The sequence below is a fragment of the Crassostrea angulata genome, chromosome 10 (assembly GCF_025612915.1).
Source record: "Crassostrea angulata isolate pt1a10 chromosome 10, ASM2561291v2, whole genome shotgun sequence".
Taxonomy (NCBI): Eukaryota; Metazoa; Mollusca; class Bivalvia; order Ostreida; family Ostreidae; genus Magallana; species Magallana angulata.
In genome coordinates this window covers 49597892-49612595 of record NC_069120.1, presented here as the reverse complement: position 1 = coordinate 49612595, position 14704 = coordinate 49597892, and the positions used below count along the sequence as shown (strand labels likewise).

Below are 14704 nucleotides of genomic sequence, written 5' to 3'. Positions count from 1 at the left end.
CACCATTTTGGTGGCCTTAATATAAAATAAAATTTGCCAAGAGAAGCCAATGCAGCATGGCAATAATTTTATTGTAATAAATAGAGACACTGGGTTCAAATGCCTCAATGACCTACATTTGTAGCTCAGTGTAATGCTTCTATATCTGGTAAGTACCTGGGTTCATCAGTTTGTCCACCTCTGCTTAGGTACCTATTTCAATGAAAGATTTTGAGCTGCAATCAAAGCTATTGTGTTTTTCAGGCCTTACTTGGAGAATACATAGAAAACAGGGAATGGTTGTAACCAACAAAACACAACAACTACAGATAATCCTAAAATAAACTCTGTATGTATCGTAGTACTTGAGTTTTTAAATCTATTGTACATAACAAAACTTCAAACGTTCATTTTATAACAAGAAACATGACATTCAATATCAGCAAACTTTTCAAGAAACTCACTATTGAAAACTTGCAAAGAACTTAATTGTTACATGTACAGGATGTATGGTGCTGACACATTATACAATACACTTTTGATACTTGCTATATTATTCTTTGTTTTGAAAAAAATTAACCCAGAAAAGACGCCCTGATACACAAAGTTTTTTTTTTTGGTCAAAAATACATGTTTTCTGAGGTTCCTATTATGTTTAGGATGGTACATTAAGTAATGATAGAACATTTACGGTCCTACTGCTTTAAGAAACCCAATAATTTCTACTGGTTTTTTTTAAGAATAAGGATGTATCAACCAATAGAAAATAAGATTTTGTTACAAGTTTATTTAATTGTAATAATTCATGTGCAGGACTATACCGGATATTTGCATGAGCTTATTGAGCCCTCTTATTTGTTTTCTGTATGTATAAAAAAAAGATCAGAAATAAAAGTATTGATTGAATACACTTAGACAAAAAATATCAAAATACCAGTCATTTTTTTTTTTATAAGAGATGGTGAAGAGATATGCATATAGTACATGTATTTGTATGAAATCTTATGATAGGGCATGTATTTTTTTCTATCTCACTTTAATTTACCTGGAAATCTCTTGCACCCATATTATTGCCATTGCAGAAAACCACAGCAAGGAAATTACAGACAATTGAAAAAAAAAAATACAAATACACATGTATTAAAACACAAATGACAAATAATCAAGTACATAAAAAATTAACCACTTCTATGAAACAGTTAAGAAAAATACTGATTAAGAATTTCCTTTCCATTGTGCAAATAACACACAACATCAAAATGCCTTTTCCTTTTAAAACTCTTATGTCTCATGATTGTACAAGTTAACTGAATGTCCCTGCATGGAGTCCATACTCCAACAAGAGAGACATCGATGTCACAACTTATTGTCTGTGTTTGTCATTCTTTATGCACACAACCTTATCCCCAGTGATGTTACTTAACCAGAGCCTGATCTATACATTACAGACCCGCTGTTGGTTCCGGCCCTCCCGGAGTTCCCTCCCTTCCTATGCCGTCAGATTGTGTTTGATGTCATGTTTTAGCTTCAGTATAGCTCCCTCCACCTTCTCTTGTCTTGAGGCCTGATCTGTCGACATTGTTTTGAAGGGCTGTAGGCAGAATAGCTGTCAAATAGGCAGGAAAAACATTACAGAATGCCGAGTTATTCCTCTACAATAATATACATAACTGAAAATAATACATGTACAGCCAGTGAATGCTTATTCTTCTAGACTTTTGAAAACTCAGAACAAGACTATAATAAACAGAAGTACATGATAAACAAATTAATTCTTATTATTGTTTTCTGAGATGAGTAATCATCTTTACCCAAGTTCCTGTCATTTATATGAACTCAATAAGCAATTTTTTTGTCATCAAAAGTATTAAAATGTATTATATAGACAGGATACATGTATACGAGGGTTGTCCCAAAATAGCGTAGACAAGTGGCGTTATTCACTTAATCGAAGACACAGAAAGATGAAATTTGTGCCATAAAGGGTTCAAGTAATTTGCATTCAAATAATGTTTTAAAATCATATATTGTTTGATATTAAGTTAGTGAAATAAAAGCATGTTAGATCAGAAATTCGATATGCTTGAAGACCTTGAAACAAATCCTAATCGGCTTTTCTAGTAAATAAAATAAACAAATTTGATTCAAAATGTGTTTTGTGAATAAGTAGTTTAACAACATTGAAAATATTGAGACGAGTATGATGAGAATAGGTGGAAAAAAGAAACATCGACCGATATCAATGGACATCAAAATGTTGAACGACACATTGCGGTAAGATGGACGTTAGACAACAAGTCATACAAGGCAATTTTGGATTCGTCAGATCGTTAAGACTTATAAAATATTTTTAAAAAATCAAAATGTATCTTGAATGTGCACTCATGGTACATGTTCAAAGAAAATATTTTTTCCCCAAGACATTTTCAGAAATAAAACGTAAATGTTATCGTAAACATTAACGATGTGGAAAGTCTTAGCAACAATGTAAACACTGGAAATTTCTGACGTCGTACATTGTGCGGCCTGACAAAACCTGTTGCTACGAATTATTCATTTTCTTAAGAATTAAATAAAGTACAGATTTAAATTTTTCAGTATTGTTTGCCAATGGGTCATTGAAGAAAACTAAGAAGTGTAATGAAATTGCAGTGAACAGATTTTAAGTTATGTGTCATGTCTACGCTATTTTGGGACAACCCTCGTATATCCAAATTACAAAACAGCTTTAAGATATCTTGTGCTTGTTTTTCCTCCTTGGCATATTATACCAATTAAACATTAATTATACTGCACAAATTGAATTGATAATAAATTTATCTACATGTATACATCTAGTATATATGATAAGCAAAATATATAAATATTGGCATCAAAATTATAAATACCAGTAAATGTCCCAAGAGAGTAAAACAATATTACTATTATATCAAAACTTCATCTCTTAAAGCTATATATGCCATATTTAACCGTATTTTTACTTAGCTGCTAGTCCTGTCTGAAAAATAATTTGCCCACATAATTTTTTTCTGACAGGAGAGCTACAGTTCTACAGCAAATGTTTTTTTATCATGTTGGAAACCAGACCCAAAGTTTATTTTATTGTGATAAGCTTTATAAAAGAAAACACTGTGACAAATGCGTCAGATTATTCACTGGTACATGTATAAACGAAGTACTACATTTGTTTAATGCAAGGAGAAATGGATATTTTTTCTTTAAATATACATACATTTATTAATAAAACAATTGACGTGTGTAGATTTCCTGTACACAGGAAAGTAATTGAGAGAATAGTGTGTGGGAAGAGGCATAACAGCAAGCTAATTTACAAAATTAAAAATTATGACGCTAGCAAAATCTATTCCTACGTCAATATCATCCTTTATTGATTTCCTTCAACTCAAAACATTTCTTAAGTCTCTATTATTTTCTTTTTCTCTCCAAATGTGCTAGCCCTACTACCAAGATGCCGTTCACGTTTTTGTGTTAACTTCTTATTTACCAGTACATATTGAAAAAGCTTAGAATATCACGATACTAAATACTTCAAACAAGGGCATTACAATCCATTAATACATTACAATTTATACCAGAATGTCAAAATATTAATTGGAAATTTTATTTACTATAAATGTGTTTGTATTAAACAGTAAAAGTTGCAGAAAGCACAATTCATGTAGTTTGATGATAAAACACAAACATTTCTTTCTTTAAAATCATTCATTGAATATGGCATATATAGCTTTTAAAAAAAATTTGGAAGGAAATATCCAAAATGATATATCTATGGACTAAACTTTTAAAACCAAAAAAAAAAAACGTATGGTTTATAAATTTTTATATAACTAATTTATAGTCAAACATTAATGGCTCTAGAATATATTGAAACTAATAACAAGGTATTTGTATGTGATGCTTTGGATGACTTTTATAATGTTACACACACTGGAGGGTAGGTTGCAGGGTCAGCATTCCGAAGAAACACTGTCACTTCATGCCGCATGCAACACACATCCTGGTAACTAGCATACGGCTCATCACACAATGAAATAGCATCATGCCAGTCTACTGGCCAATCTCGGGATCAAGTGTTTAAAATGTTTGTCAAAATGAAAATCCAAGATAAAAACCACATTGCATTCTTTGATAATCTTTGAGAATAAATCATTTTTTAATTTCAAACACTAATGCAGCAATGTGATTGGATGATGAAAATGAGGCTGATGAGTGAAGACAAGGCTGCTTTCTCCCTCTGGTTTATAACAGCAAGGTGTGTTTGTGAATTGGCTACTCTATGATTAGTGGGTGGTGAATGCTACAGCATCAAACAACTACACAGGGTGTGGATAATTCCTCCTCTACTTACTGTAGGGGGGCGAGGGAGAGATGAACTAAGGGGTGAGGGGTGGCAGCACAGCACAAAGCAAACCAGCAAACCTACAGGTTTAACAGTGTGGACCAGCAACATCTGCCACTGTGTTGTAACCATCAGAAACCAGAAAGTAAGCATTTGTGTCTTAAAACGATAACAGTGGACAATATCCAGAATAATTGCCTTTGTGTTTGTTTTTCTTTTTCTTAACTTTTGGCACTTTTTTATGAGTATTGATCTCTTCCCCTATAAAAGTGTATATATAGGCATGTAAAAAATTTCAAAGCAAATTCAGCTTTTCTTTGATTTAATTTGTATATAGTTTTTAATTATTTAATTTTTTTTGCTGAGATATTCTTTTTGGTCAAAGTCAATGATTAATTCTTTAAAAGGCAAATGTTACATTTAAGACAACAGTGGCAAAAGTTTGGTTTTCCGGACATGTTAAAACACTGGTGTTCTTACTTCTGTCTTTAGGGGAAGAATTTGAACTTTGTGACAGATTGCATGGAGCCAGGCAAAACACCTGATGATGGAAGGGAAATCAAATCAGCATATGTATCAAAACTCAGCATCCAACTCAGCAATGAAAAAAAATCGGCAAGTCAACATCATATCCAAAACAACCCACAGAGAACAGCCATGAGTCCACTGACGGTTATAATATCACTCACTAACAAGTCACTGAAAGACGAGGTCTTTGAGGCCAATGCAAATATTAGAAATGCCGTAGGAAATTTTCAAACTTTAAATTCATTACAAAGACAAAAGAGTAAAAGAATAAAATACATTTTTAAGGTTCATAGGAATTAATTGTGGTAATTTATAGTGTAGCATATCATAAAAAAAGGAGAAACAACTTCATTCCTTGCATAAAAAAGTCCATGGCTTTTAGAAGAGTATTATTACAATGGGGAGTTGCTTCCCTTTGAGTACATACTTGATCAGTGGCTAGAAGCTTGAAGTCTTCTGGGGGGTTTGTTATCACATAGCGCTTTGATGAAGGACTAGAAGAAGATTCGTTGGTGTCTCTGAAGCGGTACAGACCGATGCACAGAATTCCCAGGTTCCTCAGGGCAAACAGAAATAGGCTTCCATATGTTCCATCCTCCTACAAAATAACATTTTTTTATTAAAATAAAGAAAGTATTTTTCTGAATAAACAAAATCAGATGTTGAAATGGTTCCATTTTGAGGGATAGGTTTCCCTCTTTTTGGGGCAACTGAAATTTAATCAGGAAAATGTATGGCAAAATCATACAAGAAAACATTTCTGTCTTCATCAACAAATAAATTAACATCATTACTTTTACATCTGTTTTTGTAATGTACTCATATAGAGAAGAACTAAGCATTAATGTTTTCTTAAAGCTGCTTGGTCCGATTTTTTGGTTTATAATTTATCAAATAATTTTCCATACAAACCATTTATCTTAGAAAGTTATGGACTTTCTCCTATTTACACCAGCAGAATCGGTCTTCTTTTAAAGTTAGAAATATTCTAAATAAATAAAAATAATTTCTCTTTGGGCAAACAAAAAATCAAACCAAAATGCATCATGGGATGTTTAGAAAAGGGAACTGTTTGGTTTCATCCCCCAAATGATTAGGGTTTTTCAACCCGCATGCTATGCATCTATATTTAACAAAGCAAACTTCAGAAATATTAGCGAACAAAACATACACAGGTTTATTTGTAATTTGTCTGAACATTAAGACATTTATTTATAGCGATGTCAAAGTCTTTATACCACCATACACGTCTTGACGTCTGGGGTGAATTTTAACATGAGGCGAAATAACGCGATACCCTATTTATGTCGTTTGTTTTGTTAACAAATTTTGTACATAATTTTTTCCATTGAAATTTGCTTAATTGACTAGGAAAACTACTGCAATGTCTATTATTATACATATTCTTAGCATAACATCGGACCAAGCAGCTTTAATATATAACTGTTCAGTTTGACATGAAAATGTTGGTTTTTTTTATTTTAACTCTTAACCTACCCCAAACTGAGCAAGCGGTCCCTCAAAGAGCGAGACCTGGGCCACCCTACATCTGTCTCTGTTGGCCAGAACACTGGGGGTGCAGTACCCACCCCTCATCCCTGCCCCCTCGGCCAGAATCTGCTCGAGTTCAGGGGTGGCCCCACCAGTGATAAGAGTCCGTATCAGGGTTAAGGCATTGTCATTAAAGTAGCTCTACAAATAAGATTTCAGGTTTAAGGCATTGTCGTTAAAGTAGCACTAAAATCAACAGGATGATAAAAAAAGAAACTGCACATGCAAAGACAAGAAACTGTACAGTTTAATATGCATGTATAAGTGATTTAAAGAACATTATCCAATTGGTATCCCATTCAAGAAATTTTAAAAAAAGCACACATATATGGCGTACAGCAGAATTCTCCACAAGTCATATTCATAATACAAAATCAATTCTGCCATTGTGAGGACAGTATAATGTCGACATGAATGATGGGATCAGCATACTAAAAGACTTACTGTGCTCATCAGCGAGTCCAGCACACTGACAAACACTAACTGTTCTCATCAGCGAGTCCAGCACATTGACAGACACTTACTGTGCTCATCAGCAAGTTCAGCATGCTGACAGACACTTACTGTGCTCATCAGCGAGTCAAGCACGTTGACAGACACTTACTGTGCTCATCAGCGAGTCCAGCACGCTGACAGACACTTACTGTGCTCATCAGCGAGTCCAGCACGCTGACAGCGAAGGCCGTCCCACAGGCGAACGGCTGGGTCATGTACAGCTCTGTGTCCGGATCATCCTCATCATCCTGATCCAGAAACTGCACGTTGGAGTCGTTAGCTGCAACAAAAGTAATTTTTAAATACTTATCTTCCTATGAAATACACTTAATACAGTGTACAACCTTCAAGTGTTTGAAAATGTTTATATACAACTGTATTATCAGATACATATTACCGGTACTCATTCTTTTTAAAGATAAGTTTCACATTCATATGAAATTCATAAATGAATGACTACTGTAAACAAACTTTTATTCGCGTGCGAGAAATTTTTAGGAGATTCTTCGTCGCAAATATTTCTCACCGCGAAGAAGTCTTTGCCCTATGAGTGTTATTTCAAAACGAGTGTGGATTAAGCATGGTCGCGAAAAATAGTCGTGGCAAACCAGTTTATCTCCAGCAAATCACAAAATAAAGTCATCGCGACTAAAAGCTGGTTTACAGTACTTTTTAATAGATAAGGTTTACAATGAAAATTACATGTACATTTGATAAATTATTGAGATGAGAACATCATAATCTGACCCAGAATCAAGTGGGCTTAATAACTGATGAACAAAAATTCTTCAAACTTTTTAATTTAAATGCATATGTTTGGTGTTTGAAAAGACTTTTAATACTACAATACATTTTGCATTGGGAACTGAATTCAAAACTATGTCAAAGTCTGTAAGTGGGAAGGTAGGTGCCTGCTCCCATTTTACCTAGCTCTGTGATGAGAGGGACATTAGAACCACACACTGACCCTCTACGCGATCTCTTGGAATGTCCAATGGGGGAAAACCCAGGAGGTAGGAAACCTGAAACATAGAATCATCCAGTCATGTTTTGTAAATTAGACACATCATTCATCTTACAGAATGCATTGATTGTTGTGTTTGATAAATATAGTATGACCATTTTTTACTGAGGATCTACGTGTGTCAATGAATTATTCTAGAATGGAACCACCCCCGCACCTGGTGCCTGCTGGGCGGAGGCTTGAATGAGCCCCATGCTGTCATCAAAGGTCATGGCTTTGATGTTGAGGGAGCACAAGATGGCCTCCTTGTCCACTAGATGGGGGTCATCCAGATTCTTGTCTTTGGCCGACAGAATGACACACATATCACACAGGTTCACGTTCACAGCGCGCAGGTTCGCTCGGTTCAGTGGGGAACCCTGTAAGGAAAACAAAGAAAGAATGAAAGTTAATTCAGTGGAAATCTAAATATAACATATGGATCTAATAGCCAAAATTAAGTTTCTCAAACAGTGCTTCATAAAGTTGAATATGTGAGCAGTTAAAAAGGGGAATAACTCCAATTTTAATTCAATGTTGACATGGAAAATAAAGATTCCTCTTTTTTTTCCCTACAAAATATTTCTGATGACAAAAAACTCTTCAATAAAAAAACACTTCCTGTTGTTTTATACAATTTTACAGCAGAAGTTAAAGGAAATTATTTTCTGGCCAATTAATGTGAGAATAATTTATATATGTTCTAAACTTTTAGGATTCTACAAATCTGGAGAGAGATGGAAGACAAGACATTCCAATGTCTCAAATAACCCTAAAGCAATTACAATATTGAACTATATACTACTTTCATATTCCCACCATGCATCAATACTCACAGCCAGGATGGTGATTTTGGGGAAGTTCTGCAGGGTCCTCCATTCTCTCTCCAGGTATTCTATGTTGCCCACGATTACAACGTGCTTCAGATCCTGGTAGTGGAAATTACTGGCTCTCAGCGGCATCACCAGGTTACGCAGACCAATCAGAGGGGAGTTAGCATCCGCAAACAGGCAGACCACCACGTGGTTACAGAGAACCGTGGCGGAGGCTTTCTCTCTGTCCTACAAACCACAGAAAGACAGGGGACCTTAAAGAATGCAGCCGATGATATATTACTGTGAAAAACTTCAAACTTTCCCAGTGATAGCTTTACCTTGTGTTAAGATATACAATCATTCAAGGACTTCGTACATGAGCTAGCTATATGAATTGACATAAATGATATGTAGATAGATTTTCTTTTTACAAAATCAATTTACAAAATGTATACTCCAGTACTTTAATAAGCCACTGTGTAAGTACTGATAAAATACTTGTATTTATCTAATTAAAACCCCCTACAGAAGGTGTTCATGTACAGATCAACACAGCAAATTGATGTGTCCATCTTTGTCAAATCTCATGTCAATGTGAAATTGTGCAATGTTGGTGAATAGAGCCTTCTTTTGTAATACATGTGTAAGATCTTTTGAAGATTATCAGCAATTTCCTATTTTATTAATAAAATACTAAACAAATTTCTTCTGAATTCTTTAACAGTGACAAACTACAGTATATGATTAATCTTTTATACTATATATATTTCATTAACAGTACATGATTATCTTAACTTCCTGTTACTGAGAGAACAGTTGATTTCACAAAAACTCCCAGCAAAAATGAAAGATGGTGATGTCGCACACAGAAAGTACCAAACTCAGTCAACTCACTCGGTGAGTACACTCACTTACTTCATTGTTTATTACCGACTTTTCATCTACCATTTCATCCTCATTTCTCTATACACAAAATAGTTGGAATGACACAAACTTTTGCATTTGTAAGACTATTTTCTACAAATAATTCTAAACACTTTTCTGTTTTCAGCATCAAAATGAGATCACAAAACAAATGGCATTAATAAGTTTTATGAATTTAATTTGTTTAAACAATGCCATTAACATTTTGGAATACATATAGAATTAGCAATGTTTTCCATCCATCAGAATGAATTTACAGTATGCCGTAATATTTCAAGAGTTAGATATAAAGTTCCTCCCTATCAATTATATAGCATTGGTCACACAGTGATCAGTGCATACTCACACTCGGTCTCTCCCCTATGTTATCTACCATAACACCCAGCTGCTACAGAAGAAATACAGAGCTATAAGATAATTTCACTGAACGATGACCAACTACCTCCTTGCATAAACTGGTGCCATGGACCCCAGACTCTAAAGCTGTAAACGTAAGGGTTGGGAGGCAGACCATTGTCTCCTATATTTGTGTACATTCATCTTTTAAATATTTTTATGAATTAAAAGATAGGTATAGCTATATTTTGTAATTTCATTTTTTGCAATTTCTGAATTGAATACTCAGAAAAAATTCTATTAGACATATTTTGTCACTGGTTATAACACATACAACATATTTGCTAAAGATAAAAGCTAACAAAGTCCATGGTCTTGTTAACTTAAAATGGCTCTTAAGCTGTATACAAATTCCTACAATCAAAAGTTTTCATTTGATGTAGATATTGTATACTAAACAATATACCATTCAATGCAACTTCTACTTCTACACTAACATCCAACTGATGCGAGATTAACACTAACCATTCTGGCCTCAATGAGTGGCCTTGAAGGACACCAGTGAAACATTCCTGTGGAGTCAAACTTCCTCGGCTCCTCCCCAGGGCACACGCTTGTGTCCTGAGATTCCTGTGAGAGCGGGGGTAGGGCTGCCACTGTTGGGGTGGTCGGCCTACAAATCAAGCAATGGTGTTAAAAAAGGAGCTAGAGCCAGGCAATCATTGGCCATAGCATGAAGTAATATTACCAAAAAACTAAATATTGTTCATGGAAATCTTTGAATGCAAAAATGTGTAAGATGTGCCAAATAAAATATCATGATCAACATGCACCATGTTAAGAATATATCTATCTATATCTATGTCTAGTTTAAAGTACATGGAAGAACAAATTTGATTTCTACTTGTACAAGGAATAACATTCTAAAACAGTAAAAAATCTTTAAGTGCTATTCATAAATAAATTAATTGATTGATTCAAATATGGATTTTGATTTCATGGATCGAAGCTAGAAAAAATTCTGTTTCATTAAGGTTAGGAGCCAACCACTACAATTATATTTATTTTAGAATTGTTAATTTGTTATTTCTGTCCATGCATCACTGTTAAAACATGTAACATATCCATGCTTGTTATTGGAAAAAAACCAAACATGACTTATATTAGTTTGTTAATTCTGTCCATGCATCACTGTTATGAAAATATCCATGCATGTCACTGAATGATAAAACATGGATTGTTCATATTCAGGTTCACTCTTCATGAACAACAAACAACACTGACTATGAACATTAATCCTGGAGAAGAGTGGTGTTCATAATTAACAAATACTGTCAAACCTCGTTATCTCGAACTAGATGGGACTAGTTAAAAACTTAGAGATATCCGAGTATTCGAAATATCAAGGGTAAAATAATTAAAGTTTCAGTGTTTGGGACTTAAAAATCACTTTGACATATCCATTGTATTCGGGATATTGGTGTTTGAGATACCAAAGTTCAACTGTACTGTGGAATCATTGGATTTCGTGGTGGCTAAATTTTTTGAGGAATTAGTGGGTACCTCTCATCCACAAATCAACATGCTCCATGAATTTATAAATTATGGTTAGAAAGTCATATTTCCTTGTAGGTATACGATAATATATGAAATTACGTCCCCATGGACCTGTAAGATTTAAGAAATCCACGAAAAATTGCCCCCCACAAATTTTACTGATTTCACAGTATACCACATTATGTGGCACATGTCAACTTAAATTTAAAGTGCAAACCTAATAATCCATAATTCCTAAACAATGAGAACTACAGCAGGTACATGTAGTTGTCAAACCTATGTTTCTATTTCATGAAATATAACCATGGTAACAAAGGCTTAAAATGCTACTTCTAAAAATCTCAATCATACATGCATCAGTTATAAACTTTGTTTAATTGGGGTATATTCATAGAAATGGCTAGCAAATTGAATAAAATGAAATTACAAGTCATGAGCAATGCCGTTCACATGAAGCTACTTTGTATGATCAAATAGTTTGATTCATTAAATCAGTCTATGTTGCAAAAATAAATCTAACTGGTGGTCTGTCTAGTTTATGTATACTCTATCTAATCCATTTCAATTCAAGTTTTAAAAAGTTCCTATAGAAAAAAAATCTAAATCAATAAAACTTGGTATTAAATTGACCGAGGCTTGAGCCCGAGTCCTAAGTACAAACAGTGACACACATGCAGAACCACAGACAAAGGCTGGTGCCCAAGCTTACTGATTCTCTTTGGATTTGGACAACAAGCTGGCTATGGCCCTGTGGATTAATACAATGCACAAAGAATTAACAAGCGTTTCAGTGGTCTGATGATGTAATTGAACAAAGTTTGTGCTGACTCAAATCGAGGGAAATCCAACACATTCTGTTAGACATTTTAACTACTTGTATTAAAGGATTTGTACATTTTAAAATCAAGTTTGTGACATATGCAGCAACATTTCATGTCCTCATTTAGAAGCGTCTAACTACAGGTTATGTGATCAAGCATCTTCTAAATCTAAGGTTAACATTTATATGTGCACAATGGATTTAACTGCATGAACTTGGATGTCGCGCTTCCTAGGTCATCCAAACTACAACTACCCTGGTACTTGTATGCATTCCAACATCATTTGTAGTCAACTAGTCATGCAGTATGCCAATCTATTCATTTAAAAATTTTAAAATGATAGTAGCAACAGCCTTCAAATATAATAAAAAGCTACTCTTGCCCTATCCCACGCATTTCCTCTTTAATGCAACCAACACCTATGTTAAATAATTGTTCTAAATCCATGCTTTGATCCTTTCTCATGCAAATAAAATATCAGGAATCTATAATGAAACAGGTAAATTAAAGGTTAAGATAAAAGATACTAACTAATTAGATAACTTTTCAAAGCTACATGAGTACTTAAAAATAATATCAATTTTCCAATAATTTTAATCCAAACTGTAGCAAGTGTCTGTTCAAATTTGATCTATCTGCATTAATGAATTATCAGTATTTACATAAAATGGCAAATGTATGAAATTGGTGATACCAAGGCAATGAAAAACTAGATATTTTATCAACAATTAACCTCACACTCTCACACAACAGTAGGAGTAATTACCAATAATCAATCCCATAATACACCTGTCACGGTGCATTTCAACCCAAAACCATGCAGTTTAATTAAAAAGAAACTCCATTACACTAAAAACAATCTTGATAACCAAAACTAATGCATACAAATTACACAATCTTAAACACCGATAAATGAAAACAATTCAAGTTACGAGAGAGATCGGACAGATATGCATTGATTATTTCAATCTATGAATGCACTGGTTTGGACAACTAACATCAGAAATGCGATTAGTAGACTCTCCACAATGGTATTATTTATCCTTGCTCTAACAGCGGGGGAAACCCATGCATTACAAAACCTAATTTACATGGCTAGCCGGGGCCCCCTGAGTGACATATGCTTGGTCAGTTTCTCAGTTTTGCCTAAAGAAAACGATATCCTCTTTTCTCTAGAAAAAAAATTTAGAAAGCAAGAATAAAAATGTTTTTTATATCTGTCTCTTCATATTCTGTAGTTGGCCACTCTCTCTTTCTTTACAATTACTCTTATAAAATAGCATTACATTGTTCCTTAATTTGCAAGTAAAACTAGCACAACTGTATTTCAACTTAAGTAAATTGTGTATGCTTGGAAACCAAATAGCCCCCATTGCATCGTTCCTGTAAACTTTATTAATAAATCAAGTGAAAATAACTCTGTAATTAGAAAATGTCAAATGGTAACTTTCTGCAAATTTGTTACAGCAACAATTTATGATACAGTATTTTAAAAAAAATTCTTAACTTGCATACATTAAAACTTCTGATATAGTAGCACAGAGATTCAGTTTTATCCATATTATTTAAGTTTGCATTAATAATTTCTAAATGTCTATACATAGATATCCATATCCCAAAGGAAATTTGTACACAATAATTTCTAAATATCCATATTAATATTATCAATCGATATCAGACTGTGTTACAATGTGACAGAGTTTAATTACCCTGCAGCCAGAGGTACTGGGGCATTAGCCTTATCCTTTGACCCCGAGGTCGGGCGGTCCTTTTTACTCAGCAGTGGGTTGGCAGCTGAAAAGTACAAATACAATTTTTTTTTAAATATCAGTCAAATTCTTTAAACAATATTTACAAAATCAAGAAATGTTTTGGTCAGTTACAGCACCAAACAAAAACAAAAAAATTAAGTTTAAGATTCTACATTTATGTATATATAAACAGCATAATTTTAATTTTTTCATTAGAAGAAACTGAAAAGTATCTGCTTTTCTGTTAATAGCAGTAATTTATATTTCTTCATTATTTTTTTCAAACTACATTTACTGTAAATATATTACTAAAGGCAAAAATGGCTAGTATGGTTAATAAGTTGTGTATATCTATAAATAGCTCAGCAGCTTATTTATTCCATAAAACTCGATCGAAAACCAAAACTAATTACCCATTATAACAGTACCTAGCTGCTTTAGAGTTTAACAACTTTTGTACTTGATTCCACTACCATGGTAATAAATTAGTCAGATATCATTAGCAACAGGTGAAAGATTATTTGACCATGTGTACAGGATTATATCATAACCACTCAAAAATCTTTTATTTATTATAAACGTTA

The 14704-nt window shown here is 33.7% G+C and overlaps 1 protein-coding gene across 19 annotated transcripts in view; it reads right to left on the bottom strand.

Moving 5' to 3' along the window:
* Positions 1 to 915: 915 nt before the first annotated feature.
* LOC128164985 (calcium-activated potassium channel slowpoke-like) overlaps positions 916 to 14704 on the bottom strand; it is a 43773-nt gene continuing 29984 nt past the window's right edge. For 7 of the 19 annotated variants that reach the window (XM_052829122.1, XM_052829120.1, XM_052829123.1 and 4 more), the window contains 12 exons: positions 14079 to 14163; positions 13461 to 13541; positions 12258 to 12296; positions 10517 to 10664; positions 8753 to 8977; positions 8095 to 8296; positions 7840 to 7935; positions 7063 to 7193; positions 6365 to 6559; positions 5295 to 5465; positions 4820 to 4880; positions 3150 to 4600 (listed from right to left, as the gene is read on the bottom strand). In XM_052829122.1, the coding sequence (XP_052685082.1) occupies positions 4500 to 4600; positions 4820 to 4880; positions 5295 to 5465; positions 6365 to 6559; positions 7063 to 7193; positions 7840 to 7935; positions 8095 to 8296; positions 8753 to 8977; positions 10517 to 10664; positions 12258 to 12296; positions 13461 to 13541; positions 14079 to 14163 (1535 nt within the window). In that variant the 3' untranslated portion in view covers positions 3150 to 4499. Of the gene's footprint in view, positions 1586 to 3149; positions 4601 to 4819; positions 4881 to 5294; positions 5466 to 6364; positions 6560 to 7022; positions 7194 to 7839; positions 7936 to 8094; positions 8297 to 8752; positions 8978 to 10516; positions 10665 to 12257; positions 12297 to 13460; positions 13542 to 14078; positions 14164 to 14704 lie in introns of those variants that run through there. The other 12 variants (XM_052829133.1, XM_052829136.1, XM_052829137.1 and 9 more) reach the window with 7 other exon arrangements.